The 26,764-nt window shown below is 40.0% G+C and overlaps 1 protein-coding gene across 7 annotated transcripts in view; it reads left to right on the forward strand.

Annotated features, from left to right (window-relative positions):
* LOC109931670 (transmembrane protein 164) overlaps positions 1-26,764 on the forward strand; it is a 228,283-nt gene that overhangs the window by 92,370 nt on the left and 109,149 nt on the right. For all 7 annotated transcript variants that reach the window (XM_020530940.2, XM_048604892.1, XM_048604897.1 and 4 more), the window contains one exon: positions 10,311-10,411. In XM_020530940.2, the coding sequence (XP_020386529.1) occupies positions 10,311-10,411 (101 nt within the window). The remainder of the gene's footprint in view (positions 1-10,310; positions 10,412-26,764) is intronic.

Raw genomic sequence — 26,764 nt, forward strand, 5'->3', positions numbered from 1 at the left:
CCCTCCCTAACTCCCCACCTACACTCACCTTTACTGGCTCCATCCCCGCCTCTTTGACCTGTCTGTCTCCTCTCCACCGATCTTCTCCTCTATCCATCTCCCCCTCTCTCCCTATTTATTTCAGAACCCCCTTCCCCTCCCCCATTTCTGAAGAAGGGTCTAGGCCTGAAACGTCAGCTTTCCTGCTCCTCTGATGCTGTTGACCTGCAGTGTTCATCCAGCTCTACACCTTGTTATCTCTAAACATCAAGGTAGTCTAATTATGACTATGATTTTATTCCAGTCTTCTTTGATCATAGCTTGTCTGTCTGAGAGAGAGTGGGGTTGACGGACACAGCTAAGGAAAAAAAAAATTAAAATAAAATAATTTGCAAGTTCAATAATTTGCAGTGTGAAACGATGGATGTTTAGTCTTTATGCAATCCATGGACAATACGTTGTGATTATATATCTAATTCTGAAGACACCAGTGAATATGCACTATTTACTTTTTTTTATTATTTCTCAGAGCATTCGACCGCTCTTTAACTGGACATAAAAGTAGAGAGAGAAAAACACAGCATCTAGTGCTGAAGCTTCCAAAATCATTCTGTATCTGCCAAACTCAGTCAACCCTTTTCTCTCCCTATTTTTTTTTTTTTTTTTTTTTTTGTTTTTTCCATTTTTTGTTAACATTTTCTGTAGTTGGCCAGATATCACTGGTCCTCCCCGAGTGACCAACTCCTAATCCAAACAGCTGCCAGCCCTGTGTATGGCAACACACTCTGTCGAATAGTTTGGTGTTCCTTAGATTAGTAATTAAGTTGCATTGTGTTCTAGGCCAGTCACCAACAGCAAACATCTGCATTTGTCTTTTCTCTTAAAATTCACAGCTGTACAAAGTTCATCTAACACTAACCTCAACTCTCAGTTTCCACCAAAAAAGTTGATTTAAAAATAAATAATGAGGCTCTCTGCAGTATAGTAATGTCTAGTTTTCTCAATTTTATATTAATGTCAAAGGCAATGTATATTTACACAGTTGCTTTGGTACTGTAAGATATCCCAAGGTGCTGTGCATGTGCTGTCAAACAAAGTTTATACTACTGAATAACTTAAGGACATATTAGGCCAAGTGACCAAAAACTTTGTCGAAAACATCAGTTTTAGGGAGCATCTTAAAGAAAGGACAAATGGTGGACAGTTCAAAGGAATTCCAGAATTCAGGGCCTACACAGCTAAAGGCATGACCACTAATGGTGTTAAAATAAAACCTGCTAAATAGGCCCGATTTGGCACAGCTCAGAGATGTCAAAGTAGCAAGGTTGAAGAGATTATAGAAATAAGTAGAGCCAAGCAAATGAAGGGGTGTTTGATGATTTGAAGGTTGGGAATTTTAAAATCAGGATGAAAATTTTAAAATTGGTGTGTTCCTTAACTGGAAGCCAGTGTGGGTCAGCAAGTACTGGATCTTGGGTAAATAGAATTTACTGCAACTTTGGACATGGGACGCAGTGTTCATCACAAAACAGGTGAGAAAGGCTGTTTTTCTCTGTTTTAGGTATTGTGAAATATGTGGGTTGATAGTTCTACTAAAGCATTTTGAGGTCTGACAATATTGTCAATTCTGAGGGAAAGCTCATTTCCAAAGTCTAAATTCACAGTTGTAACTTTTTTGTGTAGCACGTTTGTGACATGCAGTTGTTTTGAAGAGTCACTCGTGCTGTATGTAATTCCAAGAATTGTAAATGGATCGATTCAGGATAACAATAGCTTATTATTAGATTGGGTTGTGCGATCAGACCATGACCCATTGTTTGACATTCTGCTGCTTTCATATAGTGTCTGTAATGTAGACATAAGGGGAAGCCTTCCTCTGATGTTTGTTCTGTTTTTTTGAATAACATATCCTGGTATGGTCCTTTACAATTGCGTTAGTTCTTCAGATTAAAAAAAAGACCACTTGTTCTCTTTCACAACAAACTTCTACAGGACCAGCAGGCAAGTAACGAAGTCTAGCATTACCTCTATTATCTAACATTTGATAAGCCTAGTTTCCGCACATGCTGGCTAGCTCCTAGTCAGCCATTTTACTTACTTTGTAAGCTACCATGTTTATCTGGTAAAATTTATGAGCAGCATTTTCTACGTTATCTTGTATGTTCACATTTGGGCAGACTGGCCTGGATTATTTTTGGTTGACATGAAGAGGTTGTTGATTGTGATCTGTGTGCAATGGGCGTTATTTTATATCCACAGTTAAACAAGGTTTGGTTGTCATTGTTGCATCTGAGGCTCATAATTTATCCATGCGAAGTACATATGTGGAAAGTCAGCAATCCAACTTGAATTTCTTTCCAAACTCTTTTAGGTAGCTAGGAGCATGGCAAGTTCTAGAGCATACAGCTTCAGTACTATTACTGGAAATATTTTTGGTACCCATAACCTTTGCAGTATCCAGTGTATCCAGCAATTTCTTGATATCACGTGGAGTGAATTAAACTGGCTGAAGCCTGGCATCTGTGATACTGGGGACCTCCAAGGTCCCGGATATTATTCCCTCTTGTTGATTCCTTCACCACCTGCCACAGACGCAGCAGACTTGACCAGCTCGATCTGTAGCTGAGCCACTCTTGTTGATAGACATTGAAGCCCTAGCCACTGTATGTTCTGCACCCTTGCCAGCTCTAGTGCTTCCTCCAAGTGTTGTTTAACATGGAGGAGCACTTATTTATCAGCTCAGGGTGCAGTGGGAAGTGGTAATCAGCAGAAGGCTTCCTTGCCTATGTTTTTCCTGATGCCGTGAGACTTCATGAGGTCCAGAGTCAATGTTGAGGATTCCCTGATTGTACATCGCTCTGCCACCACCTCTTTATTTTGTCAGTAGGGCAGGATATACAAAGGGTGGTGTTGGTGACATCAGTAAGGTATGATTCCATGTGTATGATTTATGTCAGGCTGTTGCTGTTGACTAGTTTGTGAGATAGTTTTCTTAAATTTGGCACTGGAGGCCAGATGTAAGCATGGAGGACTTCAGCAGACTTGGCCCTGTTAACCCTGCAATGTCCTTTCCACTGTCTAGGTCGCTGCCAGCTGAGCTTTCCAGTTGTTTCCTTTTTTTTTTGTTTGAGCCCTTTAGCAGATTGGAATGGCCACGCCACAGTTGTATCAGGGGGCAATTAAGAGTCAACTACGTTGCTATGGATCATGTAGTGCAGATCTGACAACAGATTTCCTTCCCTAAACAATACTAGGAGCCAGATGGATTTTTTTTATAATTGATAGTGGTTTCAAAGTAATCATTAAACTTCTAACCTCTTATTTTAATTGAATTCAGATTCTATCATCTGTAATGGTGGCATTCAAACCTATTTTATCTCCAGAACATTACATGAGTCTCTGAATTAGTAGATCAACAACAGCACTACTACACTATTGCCCCAATCCCTTTGCCGGGTAGACAGTAGTGTTATAGCTATACCAGAGCAGGGGCCTGGCAAGTTCTGGCACACAAGTCTTCAGAACTATTGCCAGAATGTTGTCAGGGCCCATAGTCTTTGCAGTATCCAGTGCCTCCAGCCTTTTCCTGATATCAAATTGACTGCAGACTGGTATCTCTAATGCTTGAGACCTCTGGAGAGGGTTTGGTTTGGGTTATTGCCCTCAAGAACAAGTAGGCCATTCAGCCGCTCAAGCTCATTCCACCATTCAATGAAATTATGGCTGATCTGTGGCCTAACTCCATTTACCTGCCTTTGGCCCATTTCCCTTAATACCTTTGATTAACACAAAAAAAAAACTATCTCAGATATACAATTAATCCAACATCCACTTTCGTTTGTGGAGGAGAGTTCTAAATATCTACCACCATCTTTGTTTAGAAGTGTTTCCTAATATCTTTCCTGAACAGCCTGGGCCTAATTCTCAGACTATGCCCCCTTCTTCTAGAATCACCAATCAGTGAAAATCGTTTATCTTTATCTACCCCTGTCTTTTCCTGTTAGTATCTTGAAGACTTCAATCAGATCGCCCCATAAAAATGAAATAGAAATAACCTTGGAAGTATTGTAGTAGCAATGTTGTAGCAATGTCTTGAATTACCTTTGGCTTTGAGTTTAAATGATTGAGAATCACAGAGTTCACAGTTGCCCACTAGTGATGATGTGCTGATCTGGATCCATTGTAAAATGAAACCATATTAACTCAGACCACTCTGTACCTAAGTTGAAGTTCATGCTTTCTTCTGTGTTTCATGATTTGAGTTCATACTGTTTTTCTCATAGATGTTAGGTCAAAATCCTGAAAGCTACTCCTCAGTTGCAGTCTTTACCCAATTAATGCAATGGCCTGAAGAAAGCGATTCATCATCACCTTTTCTGAGTTTAGAGTTTAGAAAGAAGTTCAAGTTGGATTGCTGGCTTTCCACGTATGTACTTCACATGGATAAATTATGAGTCTCAAATGCAACAATGACAACCAAATCTTGTTTAACTGCGGATACAAAATAGCGCCCACTGCACACAAATCACAATCAACAACCTCTTCATCTCAACCAAAAACAATCCAGGCCAGTCTGCCCAAATGTGCGCACACAAGATAACATAGAAAATGCTGCATGAGTAGGTACTTGTCATACCTCCTCACTCAGATGTTGGGTTGGGGGAATCCTGCCTTAAACTTGTTCTTGAATGTTTTCTATTGTTACCGCACCATGAAGCACAAATTGTTGATTTATATTGTAGCTTGCATTTCCGTACATTAGAAACATTTACACTCTTCCTTTAACTTAATTTGTTTCCAAAGCACATGTGTTGCATGTCTTTTTAATGGTTTAATTTCTGACTTGTAGTTCCTTGCAAGCCCCCCACCTCCAACTTTTGTATGATAAACAACAATTGTTGCATTTATCATTGTAAATATGTGTGAAAGCCAATTTCTCATATAATGAACAATATAGAAATGACAGTTATTTCAGTTGGTCACTGTGTTTATGCTGCACACGAGCCACCTAGCATCTTTTTCTTAACTAAATCTATAAACATAACTCTCCTCATCCTTTGTCCTTAAATGTATATATTCAGGTAGCCTCATCTACTCCTTTAGTAGGAGATTTTGTGGTGAATGCTTGTGACATTGGCCCTACCTCTGGGCCAGCTCTGGGTTCAAGTCCTGTGCAAGGACTTGTTGGCTACAGAAGATACGCTTAGTAACATGACCAACTGATCGATTTTTCAGCCTATAAATCCCTCCAATTTGCCTGATGGCAGGCAGTAAGAGTGTGGTCATTTGGTAGTCTGCCATTCTTCAGCAGGCAGTGGCAAATCACAGCAATAGTTTACCTGTAAGCACAGAGCAATCCAACAGAAGTCTGTGGCTCTACCCTCGGAAACGAGAACGGGAGAAAATACAACCATGATCCTAGTACTGAGTTCCTCATTCTAATTGTTTTCCGGGTGAAGAGGTTTCTCTTGCATCCCCTATCGGTGATTGTTTTCATTTTTATGTCCTATATATCCACCATATCAATACAGTATAGCAACTTAAAGACCTCCATTCAGCATTTCCCTTTGTAATGTGAAGAACAATAGCCTATTCAATATTAACTGTATTTAAAATCTCATGATAACACACATTTTCTATGAAACCTTTCTTCCTCTTTCCATTTGTTAGTATAAGCTTTATTTCCATTACAAATTGCTATGTCTCCATTTCGGTTGGAAATGGCCTTTGAAAACTTGTCATCTTGTAATTACACTATCTCACCAGAGGTGGTACAATAGCACATCAGTTTTGTATCCCCCTTCTCAGGTTATATTGCAGAATAGCTCAGATACCTAACCAACTTTACTTCTCCACTACTCGAATTCCAAGTCTTTTAAATTAAGTACAAAATTGTGATTTCGAAATAGATACTGAATTAGATTTGTGTAGCTGATCCAATTATCTGTCCATTCTCATCTCACTGTTAGACAACACATGGTCTTGGCTTTAAAAATCACTGCTGATCTGTTAATAACATATCAAGCATCACACACAGCATGCCAATGTGTATCATAAATACTCCTGCAAGATTTTCCATGTCTGTCTTTTTGGAAGGAACAACATTTGCGTTACCTGGTCCCTGTAAATCACCTAGGCCTTCATAATACCCTCTGCATTACGTGACACATCATTGCTGGGTTTATGAAAAGTCATAACCTCCAACTCACCTTGACTGAACAAATCTAGAGACAGGCTGGAAATGTAGTCTAAATAAATTAAATAAAGCTACCTCAAAAAAATTGTTTGCAAAAACAGCACGCAAAACCTTAATGAGACTAGAAGATGCTATGATAGGGTTTGTACTTGTGTTGTTTTGAAGTGCATTGTTCTTGTTATGTGAGCTGACCCTGAAGAATAGTAAAACTGACCGATGTGTTCAAAATCACTGGCACAGCCCCAGAAGGGCTGCCAACACATGCATAGCCCTGAATATGAAAGTGACTAATTAATGGACTTTGGAACTTATTCAACAGGTACACGTAATGTTGTTCACCTGAAGTAGGGCAAGTACAAAACATTCAAATGTTGAAGATGTCAAATGGATAATATCTCAGGAGACAAAATGTGGGAAACATTTTTTTAATACAGTGATAATTTCTAGTTTTTACGTACTTTCATCATGGACATTATTTCAATATTAGTGGAGTGTAAAGGAAAATAGCATTTGAATTTTCAACAGAACTATCAGATGTTTACCAAAAGTTACCTGTCATCACCCTCCTGAATCCAATATTGCACCTGTTCATTTACAAGGTACTGCATACCCTCTTTATCCAGTTCACAGGAACATGTATGACCCTTCCAATTAATCCACCCTTTAACACAGGGGTTTTCTTTTCCAGTTAGTTCTCTTCTCACCCCTGCCCCACTCATCTCGAATCCAACCTGCCACTTCTCTTCTTTGAGAGTTTAGCTGGGATTCTTCTTCCTGTCTATCAATTCACTCTCTTCCTTCACTCTGACATATCTCTCTAAGCTTATGGCCAGCTACCTGTCTGTTTTCACTATCATTCGTTTCTCCCTTTTCTATGGTGGCTTAATTACCTTCCATCTCTTGTCTCCCTTCTCTTCATTTTCTTCCTTCCTGCCTCATTTTATTGGCACTTATTTCCCAATTGGCTACTTTTCTTCATCTCTAACGTTCTGGTAAATAGTTATCTCTCAATAATTTCTTTTCAGTAATACCCACCACCATGTGTAACAATGCCACCTTCGCTAATAATACCCATATCCAGTGATTTTAACTGTTAGTGCAGGAAGTCAGAGGAGCCTTCAGATGGGGGTGAGTTAGCCGTCAAAGTCTGGGAGAAGTAGGATTTTGGATTGAGACACTGAGTTTTGGTTCTAAGTATATAATAAGGCTCCAAATGTTAGCTTTAAGATTTTAGTTGTACATTCCCAATTTTCTCTCTTTAATTAAAGATATCATGATCCTCCCTAATGCCACTTAACTCGGGATTCTCCCAAGAGAGGTAAGTTATAGTCTCTGTGGGTAGGGTGAAAAGGGAATATGGTGGAACTCTAGCAAAGTGCTGCATTAGCTTCAGAATATTTGACACTAATACCTCTATTTAAAATATCTTCTGCTTTATATTTGAACAGGGTGGCATTACACCTGTTAAATTCATTCAGTCAAGATGCAATGACTCATTCCACTGAGGCGTTACCTCTATTTCTAAAGAAGCTCATACAAGTTGATGTAAACTGGGATAGCTCAACAGAACAATGTAGCACGGTGGCAAATTCTTCCATTTCAGCTGACTCTTCCAGTAGAAAAGAGAGAAAGATGGCTGCTAAAGAAGTCTTTTTAAAAGTAATTTAAAATAAAACTAGAAGTCAAATGACAGGTGGTGAAGATGTCCATTGTCTAGGCCCACTAAAGTTTACTTTTCACAGACTTGATCTGTGCATTCCTTTAGGTCACAGTGCCAGTATGTGCCTGCCATTGAAAGTGTGTGATACCCCGGTGTTGGTAAAGCTTCAAACTGATGGCCATCAGCTTACATCTTAAAATATACATCAGGCATGATTTCTGCAAGCCAACATCATTCTCATAAAAATCCTATCACTCATGCTATTAACAGATTAACAAAGTCATGAGATAGTAGGAACTGCAGATGCTGGAGAATCTGAGATAACAAGGTGTAGAGCTGGATGAACACAGCAGACCGAGCAGCAAGACTGACGTTTCGGGCCTAGACCCTTCTTCAGAAAACAAAGTCATGAGACTCACTTTCAATTAAGGAAGAGCAAATGGATTCTAAGGCTGGTTTAAAATGGAAAGATCTGCAAGTATTGTAACATCTGTCCCTGCTGTAAATTGTATGACAAAAATAGAAAAACCACAAAATGTTGTACTCGAAAAGGAACAATGACCAGTCCAATAGCATGATGCATATCTGTGCAATCATATTGCTTTTGAAAACTTTGGTGAATCATCTACTGTGCTTTGGGCAGCCCTTATGTTTTTGTCACTGTCTAGCAAAATGCACAGCACAAGTTGCTTCCCAAAGATGCAGTAATGGTTTCCCCCTGGAAAAGCTCTGTCTGTAGTAGGTGTTAGTTCCTCCTTTTGATTCTTTCTGTTAAGTCGTTAGTTCCCAAAGCCAAGGCATCTGGCTTTTTCTGTCATGCTGTCCTTCATATCAGTGACTTTGTCCACTCGCATTTCAACTCCACTCTTTCTTTTCTCATAATTCTGTTGCAATTTCTTGCATATCTCATGTACTCATTCAAATTCTCCAATCATTTTGAAGAAACATCTGACCCCCTCCCTGACAATCATTGGAGCAATAAAGATTTTGCTTCCTTCAAATGTTCAAAGGCACAATTTTTTCTTGTTCCTCAAGTCCAAATAACAGCTATAATTCCTTCGCTTTGAATTCAACCGACGTCTTCCTTCACTTTCACCTGAACCACTGTGTCTGGATCTCATTTGCTGCTGTATCTGAATGAAGCTAGTTTTAAATGTCAGAGCAGGTAAAATAAATTGGGTGAAGTGATGGCCTAGCGGTATTATCGCTGGACTGTAAATCCAGAGATCCAGGTAATGTCCTGAGGACCGGGGTTTGAATCCTGCCACGGCAGATGGTGGAATTTGAATTCAATAAATATTTGGAATTAAGAATCTAATGATGACCATGAATCTGTTGTCGGTTGTCAGGGAAAAAAAACCCATCTGGTTCACTAATGTCCTTCAGGGAAGGAAACTGCCATCCTTACCTGGTCTGGCTTACGTATGACTCTAGGTCCACAGCAATGTGGTTGACTCTTAACTGCCCTCTGGGCAATTAGGGATGGGCAATAGCCTAGCCAGTAACACCTTCATCTGTGAATGAATTAAATCACCCTTGGCACCAAGGTGGCATATGACTGAGTATACCATCAAGCAGCATCAACATTTAGTCACTTAAATCAAGGCAGAAACCCTTCAGCGGTGATAGTCATTTCTGAGATACAAAAAGATAGTCGGGTTTTTGACAGTGAATCCTACGAGCCACAGAATATCACTGCTACAGCGAAGTGCTACAATTAACCATTTTCATCCATGGTGTCATTCGTTTTCCCCATTGTAAGAGAGGAGTGTTGCCATTTGCACTTCTGATAATGTACAGTTCAATTTTTACCAGTCTCTGTTGGATCAGTTACGTAAACATTGGTGACACCAGTGCTGGGCAATGAGCATCTCCGACAAGGTAAAGCCTCCCTTTGACCTTCGCTAGTATCACTGAATCCTGCAGAATAATATCTTGGAAGTTGTCACTGTTCTTCCTTGGTCAAAATCCTGGAATTAACTATCTAACACATGGTAATGTTCCTCTAATGATCTCGTGCAGCAGTTCAAGGAGGAAGTCCATCACCACCTTGTCAAGGATGGGCAATAAATATAGCCCTGCACGTCCCAAGTATACAAATAAAGCTATTGATATTTAGCAACAGTTCATTATTTCTTGCACTGTAACAGTAGACTTGCAGTGAAAGTGAAAAGGTGCTGATTTTACAAACTGCAAGTAAAATATTGGGTAGGCAGAAAGTAACCTCCTGTTACACTTCTGGCAGTGATTACAACCTAGCCCAAGTTTTAATTTTTGCTATTGTCATTGTTGGGTAGTACTGATGCAGATATGCTAAGTAGGCCTAATGCCAACACTGGGAACCCCTTTGGATAAGTTTCCCAACCTAATGGTCGGGATCTCTATTATAGTGAGAAACCATGCATAATAAACAGCCTGATGAGATATTTTGAGGAAATGACTGATTTTAATTTTAATAACTTGTTTTTTCAAAAGGTGTGTACAAACCAGAACCACTGGGTGATTTTTGGTGGGCTCTTCTTGCTACAGGACTTCTATTCTTCTATCATTTTACCTTTCTTCAGATCCTTGGCTTGGTGAGTATATTAAAAAAAAACTTGTCCCCATCACAAATGTGAAATAGTAAGCATATGTATACATCTGCATTAAAGTAACTTTGTTTTTCTAGCCATTTTTCTAGACTTTAGTAGCATGATCTTGTATCAAAATGTAATGTACCACTGGGGTCCAAGAGGGGATAAAAACAAAGAAATAGATGATATTTTGCAAAGTCTGTAATTGTAATCTGTCATTTTCCAAGTTACTTTCTATTATCTGAATAAGCACAGGTTATTATCCTGATCAAATGAGAATGTATTTATGCCTAGGAGGCAAGCCTGCAAGCCACACTCGTAAGACTATAGCACATAGTCCAGGCTGACACTCGCCTAGTTATTGCGGAAGTGCTGTGCTGGCAGAGGCACCAATTATCCAATGAGCTAATGAAGCAAAGCCCTGTGTGTGCTTTTTAGGTGGATTATTTAAAAGATCCTGTGACTTGCTTCAAAAGAGTTTTGGGGCATTATCCCTGCTGACCTGACAAATAATCGCCTCTCAATCAACATCACAGAAACAGATTACCTAGTTGTTCTGACATTGCTGTTTGTAGAACTGTGCTGCCAGAAAATTGGCTCCTGCATGGACTATGCTTCAACAGTACTTCATTGATTGAGAAATGTTTTAGGATTGTACCCTCATGGAAGTGGTCAGGGAGGGAAGAGAAATAGAAAAATCTGAAAGAATATGCACATTGTCTATTTATTCTGTTCTTCCATTGTTGCAATCAAGTCAGCATCTATGAATACTGTTAGGAAGAAGTATTATCCTAGCTTCTTGACAGAACATGAAAGGAGTTTATTTTTAGCAGTATAACTATTAGTCTTATAATTTTATCTATTGTCACAGTGAATCAAAGGATAGATTCAATAAGTTGGGACTGTTCTCCTTGGAGACAAGGCTGACAGGAGATTTTATTTGAGGTTTTTGAAATCGTGAGTGATCTGGATCAGGAGATAATAGATAGGGAGAAGCTGTTACCACTTGGAAAAGAAAAAAACAAAGAGACCATAGATTTAAAGTAATGTGCAAAAGTAGCAAGAATGATGTAAGAAAAAATTTTTCCACACTGTAAGTAGTTAGGATCTGGAATGCATCACCTGGAAGTGTAGTGGAGGCAGGTTGATATGAGGCATTTGAGAGGGTATTGGATGATTATTTGGATAGAAATAGTATGCAGGGATATGGGGAAAAGGCAGGAGCTTGGCACTTGGTAATATAACTGGCACAGGCACAAGGAGCCAAATGGCCTCCTCAGCACCATTACATGGAATTATTAGGCCATGGAATTTGGCAAGAGCCTGTACAACTAAAATTGAAAACTAATGCTTATAATACAGGGAAATGCAGTTGCAGGTGTCTCCTTCATTCAGTATTTTACTCTGTAACAGCATATCCAAGGGTCTCTTTCCAGCAAGTGTAATGGACCAGACCAAACCCCCTTCAAATATTTCAGGGAGATAGCCTAGACCCTAACTTTTTCTTATTTAAAGGCAAGTGTGAGGTGCTTTGTTCCAGATGCAATTCAATTGGTCAAACTACTCAGCTTTAAGCAAAACACGCTTTATTCTTACCTCTAGTTAAAATACAGATAAAAGAAAGAAGAATTGGAATAGCCTAACACTATTGGAATACTTAACAGAATAATAGATTATTTAACTATTAAACATCAACTTTTCCAATATAGTATCATCCATAAACCCACCCTTGGCGAAGGCAAATTCAGGAAAATATATTGTCTCACATGCAATGTTTCCCTAGTTCAGGAGAAAAAGAACATTGAGAATATTCTGGCAAAGAGAGAGAACTCGAGCTTTTAGCTGTAGCTGAGAGAGATGTATGGCAGCTTCAAAAACCCAACAACAATCGAAGGCTAAACTAAGACCCTAGTTCTGTGGAAGCCTGACTCCACCCAATCATGCTGCTTCTATAGTTTCAATTTTTTTTTAAAGGAAAAACCCAAAGCATCACAAGCTGTTTTACTCATTTGGAACAGAACACTCGGTATCTCTGTCTCAATCTTCTTTTCATAAAAAAAAACAGGACGAGTACACTTCTTAAATGCCATAGTATCATCACACAAGGTATTGCTTGAGATTTTGACTTTTCTAAAAATGCTCTTGAGTAATGCAGTCATAATGAAAGCAAACACACATTGACTACAATATTTGGATCTGACAGGAAGCTTTTGATACCGACTATGATTTAATCTGCCTGCTTACCATTTTATGTTGGAGCCTTTGTGTCTTCGGATGCCGGCTCTAGAAAGCTACAGAGATGGACACCCTAAGGAGGCCATAAGAACAGAAGTTGCTGGAAAAGCTCAGCAAGTCTGGCAGCATCTGTGAAGGAAAAAAATCAGAGTTAAGGAGGCCAGTTGTTCAGCATAATTTCAGTACAGCCATACCCTTTTTCTTGTCATGAACTGAAGACTGAACTGTTTAAGATCTGTTTTCAGTTTATTGACTTCTTTTAAATGCAGCTGTCAATTTCCAAGTTTGTGTAGTTCTGACAATCTGATACCACTGTTGATGGAACAACAGAACAGCTAGAACATGGTGAAACAGGCAATTGGAAGCGTGAACTTCCTGCCTAGGCACTGCAGATGTAACATGTTGGGAATTTCTCAGGATCCTGATGCACATCAGTAATGCAAGCTGAGACATGGGTCTCCCCATACTTGAAGATTAGGGCCAATTTTAATTCCTATTTCAACAGCTTGAGGTCTAGTGAACCGTTTCACTTTCAGCACAAGCACATTTTTTTGCCTTGCATTTAAAGATATTCCCTACGTTCCTGGTTTTGTTTTAAAACAAACCAAATGTGATGTATAGTTTTCCTTCTCTGTCTTTGCTGTTGAGGGGTGCAGACAGCTGTGGGAGTGCGGCTACATGATATAGAAGCCTGATAATTTATTGACATGGCCTTTGTTGTAGACAGTGTGTGGATTGAGTGGTGGCAGGCTCTTCAACCAGACAAAACATCAAAGTCAGGTCCAATCCTCTCCTCACAGACATCCAGGTGTGATTTCTAACTAAATACTGCATGGCAATTAAAAACAGAATCCTGCTGATTTTGTTTTGTCCTTTTGCTACTCCAAGGTGTTTTAATATCGGAATTTCATCTTTATCATGGTCTGAGGGGGAAAAAAAAATTACAAGTTTTAAAATAACTGACTAAATTTTTATTCTTAGCAGCTTTAACTGTCCTTGGAAAATGTACGCTGAATGCGTACAGCTGTTATTAACACAGTTGATATGAGTAATGCATTATTTAATTAATATTTCTGATGATACTGCTATATTGTTGCTCTCCCACCTGAATAGAGCTAATTAAACATTTATAATTAAAAAGAATTGATTTCCTGACAAGCAGCACAACTGGTATTCCTCAAGGGCTGACGTTTACAAAGAGGGCTGGCTAAACAGATTATATCGCTGACTGACTGCTTTTTGAAATGGTGACAAATGCAGCTGATCCAGGAGGGAGTATAACCAGTCAAGTGCATGAGTACAAGAAAGAGATGCTGAGAGTCTACAGGGCGTACACATACTGTAATGATTGCTGATGGGCAGGGAGAAGACATCCTGCTAGAAAATCTGGCAGGAGATTGCAGTTTGTAAACATGAGATTAGATTTCTGCTTTGAGTATGATGGGGAACAATTAGGAATAGAATGGGGTTTTCAATTGTTTTAACAAGTTGATAAAGAATACTTTTCGTGTAGGTTAGTGGATTAAGTAAATTTTAGTTAACGTTGATTTTAGTTTTGTTTATTACAGTAAAAGTCCTAAAATGTGAATCTTGCTATGTGATTCTTTGCATAGGTCACTGGGAAATTCGTGTTTTTTAAATAAATTATTGGTCTCTACAGGTATCGTAAACAGAAGTCATTTTCAGTTTGACTGTAACTCATGAGATACTGCAAGAATTGGTGTCTGAGTTACATTTATTTAAAATTTGTTTTGATGACTTGGGCAAGAGGACAAAATGTAATTCATCTAAATGTGCTGATGATTATAAAGGTAGTTGGAATATAAGCTCTGAAAAGGACACAAAGTCTATACAGGTATATGGATGGTTTAAATAAGTAAGCATGGACTTGTCAATTGGAATGTAATGTGGAGAAATGTGAAGTTGTCCACTTTGGTAGGTAATAGAAAAGCAGAATAATTATTAAGAAGCAAGAGATTGGGAAGTGTTGGTATTCAGAGGGCCTGGGTATCCTCGTACACAAACCACAAAGTTGTACCTGCATCTTTGCAAGCAAATGGTATGTTAGTCTTTTGCTACAAAGAATTTGGAGTACAAGAAGTCTTGCTGTAATGATTTATGGCCTTTGCGAGATCAGACCTGGAGTGTTGTGTGTAGTTTTAGCCCTTTACTAAAGAAAGGATAAACTTGTCTGCAGGGAGTGCAATGACTGTTGGCCTTGACCCATGCAAAGTGATTGAATACGTGAGACTGTATTCTCTTGAGTTTAGAAGAATGAGAGGTGTACTCACTTAATGATATAAAATTCTTAAAGACATGACGGTCTATGCTAGAGGATGCTTCCCCTGGCTCAGGGGTCTAGAATTAGTGGTCACAGTCTCGGGAAACGATGTATGTCAGCTAGGACTTAAGAAGAAAAATATTCTTTAGTTGGAGAATTTTGAATCTTTTGGATTCCTCTACCCCAGCAGGCTGCAGGTGCGCTATCATTGAGCATATTTAATACTGAGACAGATTTTTGGTGTTTAAACTTTAGGGTCATCGAGAGATAGAGTTATAAAGTGGAGCTAAGGTCGAAGTTCATCCATGATCTTATTGACTGATGATGCATGGCCTATCCTTGCTCTTATTTCTTTCCACTGATGTTAAAGGCATGGAAAGAAGAAGTGCAATAAAAGGAGAGTTGAAGAAACGGGGAGAATTAAGAACGGTCTGCACCCTTATATGACAGGGACAAAAGGATGACAATGTGAAAAGATTTTGGAGGAATCTGAGTGTGACCCAATGCAGGGAGATTTTTATTTCCCCCAGATTTCCCTGAACTATGCTATTAAAGACAGAGTTAAAAATAATCAATGGCCCACTGAATCATGTAATGCAACTTGTGGCAAATCATATATCATCTGTCACGAGCAATATTATGGGCAATCTTCTAGAAATAAAATTAAAAGCTTAGAGTACACTTTAAAAGGATGAGATTTAGATGCTACATGTAAAAGTTTTGAGTGTCTGTCTTGCTCCACAAATTATACTTTGTTTGTCTCTGATTCAATGGTGTTTGATGCAATCTGAATGGACAAAAAGGAGGAAGGAAGCCTACTGTTTCTCTGTCCATGTGGAAACTAGAAAGGCTATTGAGACAACAGAGAGGAGCCTATCTCAAACATACAGTCTAATTGACCTTGCAACCTATTTAGACCAAATCTGTGTGCAATATTTGAACAACTTCCTTAAATACACAGACTTATTAGCCGAAGTACACTACAACATGGTCCAGACCATTCAATACCTGGGAACTATGTAATAGGAGATAATATGCATAAATAATGCATATACATTTATGCATAAATTTTATATAAAATGTGTTCCTTAACCTTAGCCAGTAAACAGATCTAGGTAAATATTTCCATGCTGCTGTTTTAAATATGCTTGCTGACAAAACACATTTTATTTGCTTATATTGAACTTTATTGTTATGGAGCTTATTAGCTAAATTCAAAGGAATAATAACTGTTTGAGATTTGCTGTCCAAATACTCTGCATATTTCAACCACACAATAATTTTCAGATGTCATTGTTGTCACAGAGTGTATAATTTAAAATGTTCCATGGATTTTCTAGAATTTGGTGTAAGGTATAAAATAATAAAACACAGGCAAAGCTTTCAATTCAATAGATTATGTATGTCTTAATTTATTTAGCATCTTTATTCCTATCAATTTTAATTGAGAAAATTGTTGTATGTCTTTCCTCTGCAAAACATGAAGCTTGAAGGAAGGTATTAGAATGGGTTAGGATGTAAGAAATAGTTGGTCATCCTGCCTGTGATACAAGCAAGAGCAGCACGTTTTTGTTGCTTTATAAATGCTTCCTGTGAAAAATAGAAACGTCAAAGTCTGGAAATGTATAGTTATGTATTATGCAAAATACATTCTTAATTTTGCATTGACCTCATCTCACCAACATGTTGTCAGTTTTGCCTCCTGCGAAATTGGAAAATGCACAAGGGCATGTCATAACTGCAGTATCCAGCTCTTAAGACATTGGGATATAATGTTGCATGCCCCAGGTTTTACAGTATCGAATATGTAGTTTTAATATATTGTGCAAGTTAGCTTTGAAATACCTCCAGTTGAAATGTCCACTTATAGGTATTAAATTCAAGATACAACGTATGACTGTCTGGTTGTTTGTAACACATATCTTCTATTCATGCTGTTATAAAAGGATATTGCAAGTTAAGTACGATGTTCCAAAGTTACTTTAGATTGGGCACAAGTAAGGTGAGTGAAAGCAATAAAATACAGTCATTAGCCTAACATTTGTTACCAAATTTCTTATTCGTAACTTGAAGGTCTTCAGCTGGTCAAAGAGAACTGGTAAATGATGAATCAAATGAAGAAATGAATTTTTGCAAGAAATAAATAATGTAATGCATGGGGTTTATGAGTGTTATTTATGTGGACTTCCAGAAGGCATTTAATGAAGTCTGCCATGAAAGGAGCCTTTAGGTGAAATCAGAAATAAACTATTGACCTGGTAAGGAAATTTGCTGAACCAATGAAGGCTATTGGGCAGTACTTTAATTGCCAAAGCCGTATGACTTGTATCCTACTGTATCCTCTGTGAATCCACAACTATTCGCCTCCTTTATTAACAGCTTGGATGATAAGATAGAAAGTTACATAGTCTAATGCGCCAATGGTACAATGTTAAGCAAAATTGTGAGCAATGTAGACAGGTATAGTGTTGGAAAGAATTGTGAATGGGCCACTACTGTGGCAATTGGATTTCACTGCAGACTTAAAACGATAGATCTGAGTAATTTCCCAATTGCAAAAGCTTGAAACATTGGAAGTCCAAATAGACTTGAAGATTCAGGTATATTTATAATCAAAATGCCATGTATAGGGCCAAAAAGGCAATTGGCATGTTGGTCATTATGTCTAGAGGAATAGAATACAAAGTTGTAGAAGTTACACTCCACAAAGCCCTGGAGTACTGTTCAATTCTGGGCATCAGATATTGGATGTCATGCAGTGTAGTTCTTTTAAATCAACCTATTGAGATATGCTATAATAACCTCTGGGACAGGTGGAATTTGAACCTTGACCGTCTGGTCTGGAGGTAGGTACACTACCACTGTACCACAACACACTTTTGTTAAAGGAAGTGATGCTTACTAGAATGATAGCTGGACTCCAGAGGGAAATTACAAAGAGATTACACAAGTTGGAGTTGTGGTCTATGGAGTTTAGCAAACTAAGAAGAGATTTGTTTGAAGCTTTCAAGATATTAAGGTATGGCAATAAGGTAGATTGATAGCATCTAATGTGGAGAGTCTAGGATGAGGAAAATAGCCTAAATCTTAGAGCCAAACCTTTCAGAAATGAAGTTAGATAATAGTATATGTTGTAATTGTGTCCATGGGAACCATTTGAGAAAACTTGCTAGATCCAGTGCCTAGACCCTTCTTCAGAAATGGGGGAGGGGAAGGGGGTTCTGAAATAAATAGGGAGAGAGAGGGAGGTGGATAGAAGATGGATAAAGGAGAAGATAGGTGGAGAGGAGACAGAGAGGTCAAAGAGGCGGGGATGGAGCCAGTAAAGGTGAGTGTAGGTGGGGAGTTAGGGAGGGATAGGTCGGTCCAGGGAGGACGGACAGGTCAAGGGGGCGGGATGAGGCTAGTAGGTAGGAGATGGGGGTAGGGCTTGAGGTGGGAGGAGGTGATAGGTGGGAGAAAGGACAGGTTAGGGAGGCGGGGACAAGCTGGGCTGGTTTTGGGATGCGGTAGGGGGAGGGGAGCTTGTGAAGTCCACATTGATACCATTGGGCTACAGGGTTCCCAAGCGAAATATGAGGTGCTGTTCCTGCAACCTTCGGGTAGCATCGTTGTGACACTGCAGGAGGCCGAGGATGGACATGTCGTCTAAGGAATGGGAGGGGGAGTTGAAATGGTTTGCGACTGGGAGGTGCAGTTGTTTAGTGCGAACCGAACGTAGGTGTTCTGCAAAGTGGTCCCCAAGCCTCTGCTTGGTTTCCCCGATGTAGAGGAGGCCACAACGGGAACAGTGGATACAGTATACCACATTAGCAGATGTGCAGGTGAACATCTGCTTGATGTGGGAGGTCTTCTTAGTGCCTGGGATGGGGGTGAGGGGGGAGGTGTAGGGGCAGGTGTAGCACTTCCTGCAGTTGCAGGGAAAAGTGGTGGGGCTGGAGGGGAGTGTGGAGCGGACAAGGGAGTCACTGAGAGAGTGGTCCCTCCGGAAAGCAGATAAGGGTGGGGAGGGAAAAATGTCTTTGGTATTGGGGTCAGATTGCAGATGGCGGAAGTGCCAGAGGATGATGCATTGGATCCGGAGATTGGTGGGGTGGTACGTGAGGACAAGGAGGATTCTGTTTTGGTTGTTATTGTGGGGACGGGGTGTGAGGGATGAGTTGCGGGAAATGCGGGAGACACGGTCGAGGGCGTTTTCGACCACTGAGGGGGGGAGGTTGTAGTCCTTGGAAAAACGAGGACATCAGATGTTCGGGAGTGGAATGCCTCATCCTGGGACCAGATGCGGCGGAGGCAAAGGATTTGGGAATAGGGGTTGGCATTTTTGCAGGAGAATGGGTGGGAGGAGGTGTATTCTAGGTAGCTGTGGGAGTCGGTGGGCTTGAAATGGATATCGGTTTCCAGGTGGTTGCCAGAGATGGAAACAGAGAGGTCCAGGAAGGAGAGAGAGATATCAGAGATGGTCCAGGTGAACTTAAGGTTGGGGTGCTTCAAAATCTCCCCTCCCCCAACTGCATCCCAAAACCAGCCCAGCTTGTCCCCACCTCCCTAACTGGTCCTTCCTCCCACCTATCCCCTCCTCCCACCTCAAGCCCTACCCCCATCTCCTACCTACTGGCCTCATCCCGGTGTTCTGGGTGTGGGCATTCTCGCGGTTGGGGCCAAGTTGGGAGGGCCTGGGTGTGGGCTGTGGTCCATTGGGGATGGTCCAGTTCAGTGGGCGGGTGCTGGGAAAGGTAATGTGGCTCTTGTCCCCGCCTCCCTAGCCTATCCTTCCTCCCACCTATCCCCTCCTCCCACCTCAAGCTCCACCCCCATCTCCTACCTACTAACCTCATCCCGCCCCCTTGACCTGTCTGTCCTCCCTGGACTGACCTATCCCCTCCCTAACTCCCCACCTACACTCACCTTTACTGGCTCCATCCTCACCTCTTTGACCTCTCTGTCTCCTCTCCACCTATCTTCTCCTTTATCCATCTTCTATCCACCTCCCCCTCTCTCCCTATTTATTTCAGAACCCCCTTCCCCTCCCCCATTTCTGAAGAAGGGTCTAGGCCTGAAACGTCAGCTTTCCTGCTCCTCTGATGCTGCTTAGCCTGCTGTGTTCATCCAGCTCTACATCTTGTTATCTCAGATTCTGTAGTATCTGCAGTTCCTACTATCTCTTGATAAGCAGGATAGTTTTATTATGTAATCTTAATAGCTAGTTACGTTAGAGCTGAGTGACATAGGTCTCTTGTGAGAACTCCAATTAGACTTGAATATGTAAATATTACCCTTTGGCTATATGTAAGTTAGCACCTAGAACAATTCCTACACACCACTGGTTTGCTCCCCGCAGTTACAGCCCTTAATAGCCTTTATGGCTGAGTTTATTGCAAGTTATCTGTTAATCCTTTCTGTACTAGCTGCCTTATACAATAGGAGACAAATAGAGACACTTCTAGACTCCTAATATAGTAGAAGTTTTGAATGACAACTGATGCTAGATCAATTGTTAATTTCACATTTGAGCTAGATTTTGTTTAATCTATTGAGAGATGTAGGACTGAGATATGGGGTATGTGGGTTAGATTTACACATATGCCATGATCTAATTAAATTGTGAAACTGGTTATGGCTAAACGGTCTATTCCTGACCCTGTGCTTCTCCCCCAACCCCAACCCAGAATTAATTGCCTCTGTATCTGCTTAATGAAATGACATTCTGTCTATCTGAATGTTCCAGGCAAGGTTTATTATGCTTCATTTCTTCTGGAATATTCTTTTTCTGTATGTCTTTCTTCGCAATTTCATTCCATGTATATGTTGTCTTTTGTCTTAAAACATAAGCCACCAATTTAAATACTCTGTTTTCTTGGCAAATCTCTCTCGTTTGCCACACACTAGAGGTAAACCAGTATCCTCTATACCCTGTCTTGAGTTATGAGATGATCGTTTTGTATGTGAGACTTCTTAAACCCCTAAATTATTTTGTTTCAATGTTGTTCGCTCCCTATTGCCATGTTTAATTATGTTTTCTTTAAATATTTAAATATCTTATTAGCTCAGACCATAATGAGCTGCATCAGTTTGATATCATGATGACTGTGCGGAGTTGTTCAGTTACGCATCTGCTACCTGTAAATTTGATTCTAGATATCACTCCAAATAATAGGTTGAAAAAGTTGATTGAACCAAATGCAAAATGTTGGAATTATTTTCAAATGCAATTGTTATATTTTAAAGCATTATTTTGCCTAGGTTTCCCAGTCTGCTATGTTTGTGAAATAAACTGAAGATATTTGTAGTATTATAATCATTAGTTCACCAAACTATAAAACCATGGCTGGTCACAAATAATAAATGCCTGAAACATGAAGCTAGACTTCCAGTAAGAACAAATTTGCATTTAGATAGCACCTTAGCATGTCTCCCAGACTCGCATAGGATGAATTACTTCAAAGTTTGTGTCATGTACATAAATAGTGGCAGTTATTTTTCACCCTGCAAGGTCTCTCAAACAACAGGAATATGAATATCCAGTTAATGATGGTGTAGTCTGAGGGCGGAATGATAGACAGGCTGCACTGTTTTTCAGATAATGACATGGAGTCTTTAAAACTCGGCAGTTTAGATTTTTGTTTAACATTTCATCTAAAGCAGTTTGTTGTCTGCATTCTGTCGGCCTTCAGTCCCAAAGTGAACCAAAACTGACCAACTCGGGGCAGGGCAGGAGAGACAGAGAGAGAGAGAGAGAGAGAAAAGAATATTGACAAATGGCTCAAGCTTTCACCATTACAAACAAAAGCAAATGTGAATTTAGCCAACAGAAAATCCTTGCTAACATTTTCTGAGCACTCCTGAAAAATGAATTCGATGTTGTTGAGAGCAGGTATTGCACTAAACTTTAATGTATTATCTTGCATTTTTTTGCCAGTTTGAGCCATCCGGTAATCCAGGAACACAGGCTAATGTTCTTGGAGCTTGAATCCCACCATGGCAGATAGTGAAATTTTGAATGCGATAAAATCTGGAATTGAAAATAGATGGTGATTGTATAAACCACTGCTGATTGTAAAAAGTCACCTGGTTCACTAATGACTGAATCTTTAGAGAAACTCAGTAGGTTTGGCAGCATCTGTGAACAGAAAACAGAGTTAATATTTCAGGTCCAGTGACCCTTCTTGCAAACCCATCGCTGGACCCAAAACATTAACTCTGCTTTTTCTCCACAGATGCTGCAGACCTGCTAAGTTTCTTCAGCAATTTCTGTTTTTCTTTGGTTTCCCACATCTCGTAGAGTCATAGAGCATGGAAACAGATTCTTCGGTCCAACTTGTCCATGCTGACCAGGTTTCAAAGTGAATGGGCATCATTTGCTTACATCTGGCTTGTATCCTTCTAAACCTTTCCTATCCATGTCCCTTTCCAACTGTCTTTTTAAATTTTGTAACTTTACATGCATCTACCACTTCCTCTGGCAGTTCATTCCATATATGCACTGCCCTCTGTGCGAAAACGTTGGCCCTCGGGTCCCTTTTTAAATCTTTTCCACCTCTCGCCTTGACAGTGCACCCTCGAGTTTTGAATTCCCCCACCCCAGGGAAAAGACCCTGGTTATTCACTTTATCTATGCCCCTCATGATTTCATAAACCTCTATAAGGTCGGCCCTCAACCTCCTCCTCTCCAGGGAAAAAGTCCCAGCCTATGCAACCTCTCCTTATAACGCAAACTCTCCAGTCTTGGTACCCTTTCCAATTTAATAATATCCTTCCTCTAGCTGGGCAACCAAAATTGTATGTAGTATTCCAAAAGTGGCCTCATCAACATCCTGTACAGCCACAACGTGACGTCCCTACTCCTGTTTTCAATGAAGGCAGGCGTACTAAATATGCGCTTCACTTCCCTGTCTACCTGTGACACCACTTTCAAGGAACTATGTACCTGAATCCCTAGGTCTTTCTGTTCAACAACACTCCCCGGTTCCCTACCATTAACTGTGTAAGTCCTGCCCTGGTTTGTCTTGCTAAAATGCAACACCTCGCATTTATTTCAATTAAACTCCATCTGCCACTCCTTTGCCAATTGGCCTACCTGATCAAGATCCCTTTATAATCTTAGATAACCTTCTTCACTGTTTACAATACTATAAATTTTGCTGTCATCTGCCAACCTACTGACCATGCTTCCGTATTTTCATCGAAATCATTTATATGGATGACAAACAACAGTGGTCCCAGTACTGCTGTCTGCACAACACTGGTGGTCACAGGCCTATAGTCCGAATAACAACCCTCTCGCACCATCCTCTGTCTACTATCATCAAGCCACTTCTGTATCCAATTGGCAAGCTCTCCCTGAATCCCCTGTGATCCATCTTTACTAACCAGTCTACCATCCAGAACCTTGTCAAAGACTAAAGTCTATGTGAACAATGTGTACTGCTCAAACTTCATCTATCTTCTTGGTCATGTCTTCAAAACACTTCATCAAGTTTGAAAGACACAATTTCCCTCACACAAAGCCATGCTGACTATCCCTAATCAGTCCTTGCCTCTCCAAATGTATGTAAGTTCTGTGTCTCAGAATCCCCTCCAACAACTTACCAGCACTAACATCAGACTCATTGGTCTATAGTTCCCTGGTTTTTCTTTGCAGCTTTTCTTAAATAAAGGCACAAGATTAGACACAGTCTTCTGGCACCTCACCTGTGGTTGTAGACGACAAATATTTCTGCTGGGGGCCCCCCAGTTTCATTTCTAGCTTCCCACAATGTCTTGGGATACACTTGATCAGGTCTCGGGGATTTATCTATCTTTTAAATCTGCAGTTCTTTGTTTTGTTTAAGAAAATCTTAAAACCTTACTACATGTGACTCCAGATCAACAGCTATGTGGTTGGCTCTTAACTGCCTACTGAAATGGCCAAGCAAGCCCTGCAGTTCCAAAGTGGTTGGGGTGAGCAATAAATGTTGACCTAGCTAGCAGTGTTCCATGAATGAATTTTATAAAATACTATCACAGGCAATCCGCTATTTTGATTGTGTACTTTGTTTATTTTCCTAACTTGCTGACTTCAGAGCTGCTCTTGGCAGCAAAACTAAGTGCATAAGCAGTGTACAGTTCCTCGCTGTCTCTGAGCATTTCTGTCTAGCCTTGCGGCGCTAAATGTAAATATTCTGTCACAAAGTTACTTTAGGATCACATCCATATTTTTGTGGAAAGCATGCACTGATCTGTTGCTATAAACAGCAAATTAATTATAATGTCTGTATGCAGTAACTATAAAGAAATATATTGCTGTATATGGTGCATGTCTGAAAACCCTAATCAGTGGTTTCTTTCTGGAGTATTTCAATACATTTGATGCTAGGCTTGTTCAACATAACTCATTAATACATCAGTCTTTTGCTATGATTCATTGTAAATGAGTATCATCCTTTCTTTAAAGTCTCTAAATGGCAGCTGGAATAATAGCAGCAGAAATTAAGTATTAGCATTGGAAAGAACAGGAAATTCTATTTAACTGCATAAATGCAAGGCCACATAGTGATGATATTATCTTCATGTTAACAGCCCTAATCCCAATCCATGTTTTCTGTAAAAACCACTCGATGTTGCAATCAATTGCATTCTAGCTTGGTGAGTTGCGAATCTGGGATGGTTATTCCCCAGTAGGAGCCCTTTATTTTATGTGGAAGTCAGATAATTTCACAGAGCTTATCGGCAAAAGCCTTGTAAGATAAAGTTCTTATCCAATTGGACTATTTAATTTATGGAACAAAAATAGAAATAATTATGTTCAGGGAGAAGGGTCTCAGGAAGGGTCACTCAAGCTGAAATATTAACGATTTCTCTCCACAGATGCTGCCAGACCTGTTGAGCTTTTCCAGCAATTTCTACTTTTGTATTTTTCTTCAGTGATGGACGGTTCACAGTATTCTGGGTGTGGTCCGACTAGCACAGTTTTAACATGGCTTCAGTATTTTGTATGCTCCATTCCATTTGAAATAAAGATCAACATTCCATTTGCCTTCTCAATTACACATGCACAAATCCTTCTATTCTGTAGCTTTCTGGAGTGTCTCTCTATTTAAATAATATTCAGACTTTCTATTCTTCCTAAGTGCATAACCTTACACTTTCCCACATTATATTCCATCTGCTATGTTTTTACCCAGTCACTTAACCTGCCTGTAGCCTTCTGCAGAGCCTTTGTGTCATCCAACATTTGCCTTCCCATCTATTTTGTGTCATCTGAAAACTTGGCAGTAGATTTATTTCCCCCAGCCGTGCCATTGATATATGTTGCAAATATGTTGTAAATACACTAATTTGAGGCACTCATCTAGTTACAGTATGCCATCCTGAAGATGTCCTCTTTATTCCAATGTTCTGTTTTCTGTTAATAAGCCAATCCTCCAACCATGTTAATATTATCCACAGCACCAGGGGATCTTGTCTTAAGTTGATTTATATGTAGTTCCTTGAAATGACTTTTGGAAATCAAACTATATTACATCCACTACTTCCCCATTATCCTGCTGATTACCACCTCCAAAAAATTCTAGTAAATTTGTCAGGTATGATTTCCCCTTCATGAAGCCTTGCTGACTCTTCTTGATTCTATGATGTATTTCTAAATGCTATGTTATTCTATCCTTTTATATTAACATTTCCTGGTAACCGATGTTAAACGAAGTTGTCAGTTTTTTTTTGTCTGTCTCCCTTTTTTAACAAGTGTCCTGTACTGGCAGTCCCAGTCCTCTGGGATTTTCCCAGAATCTAATGTTTCTTGGAGAATTAATCCAGTGGATCCAGTAATTAAGCACCTACTTCCTTTTAGAACACCATTTCCTGCAAGGTCCCCTCAAAGGTGCAGACCATCCTGACAGGTTTGCAACTACATCCAGATTCTATTCTCCAAAAAGCAACTATTTGTAAAACTATTTTGAGTTGGCCTTTACATAAAGTAAAAGACTTGCATTATATATAAAATATCACTTTTTCATGACCTCAGTGTCCCAAAGTGATTTACAGCCAATGAGGTATTTCAGAAGTGTAGCCATTGCTTTAATGTACAAACAATGGCAGCTGCCTTATGCGTGACAAATTCACACAAACAGCAATAAAATGAATAGCTAGATCATGTGTTTTGGATGGTGTTGGTTGAGGGATAAATGCTGGCTAGAACAATGATCTTGCTTTTCCATAGAATCCCTACAGTGTGGAAACAGGCCATTCGGCCCAACAAGTCCACACCACCCCTCTGAAGAGCATCCCAACCAGGCCCATTCCCCTAATTTCCTGTGTCTAACCCACCTAACCTAAACATCCCTGGGCACTATGGGCAATTTAGCATGGCCAATCCACTAACCTGCACATCTTTGGACTGTGAGAGGAAACCGGAGCACCCGGAGGAAACCCACACAGACACAGGGAGAATGTGCAAACTCCACACAGACAGTCACCCAAAGGTGGAATCGAACCTGGGTCCCTGGCACTCTGAGGCAGCAGTGCTAACCACTGAACCAACATGCATTTTCTTGGAAATTCACCTTGTGAGATCATTTAAGCCCATCTGAGAAGGCAGATGGGGCTTTAGTTTAACAAATCCTTTGAAAGATGGCATCTGTAGCCATCCAGCACTGTATTTGATTCTGTGCTTGGCTCTCTAGAGTGGGACCTTAGCCCATACATGTGCTTATAGCACTGAGGCAAAGAGGACAGAAATAACAGAACATTAAAGGCTGTATGAATCAGTCTTTATTTTTCTTTTTTAATGATCCCCAGGTATTCCAATGCACGTTATAGCCATTGAAATTGCATTGTAATGGAGGAAGCAGCAGTTAATATGG

This window comes from Rhincodon typus, chromosome 14, assembly GCF_021869965.1.
Source record: "Rhincodon typus isolate 14 chromosome 14, sRhiTyp1.1, whole genome shotgun sequence".
Lineage (NCBI taxonomy): Eukaryota > Metazoa > Chordata > Chondrichthyes > Orectolobiformes > Rhincodontidae > Rhincodon > Rhincodon typus.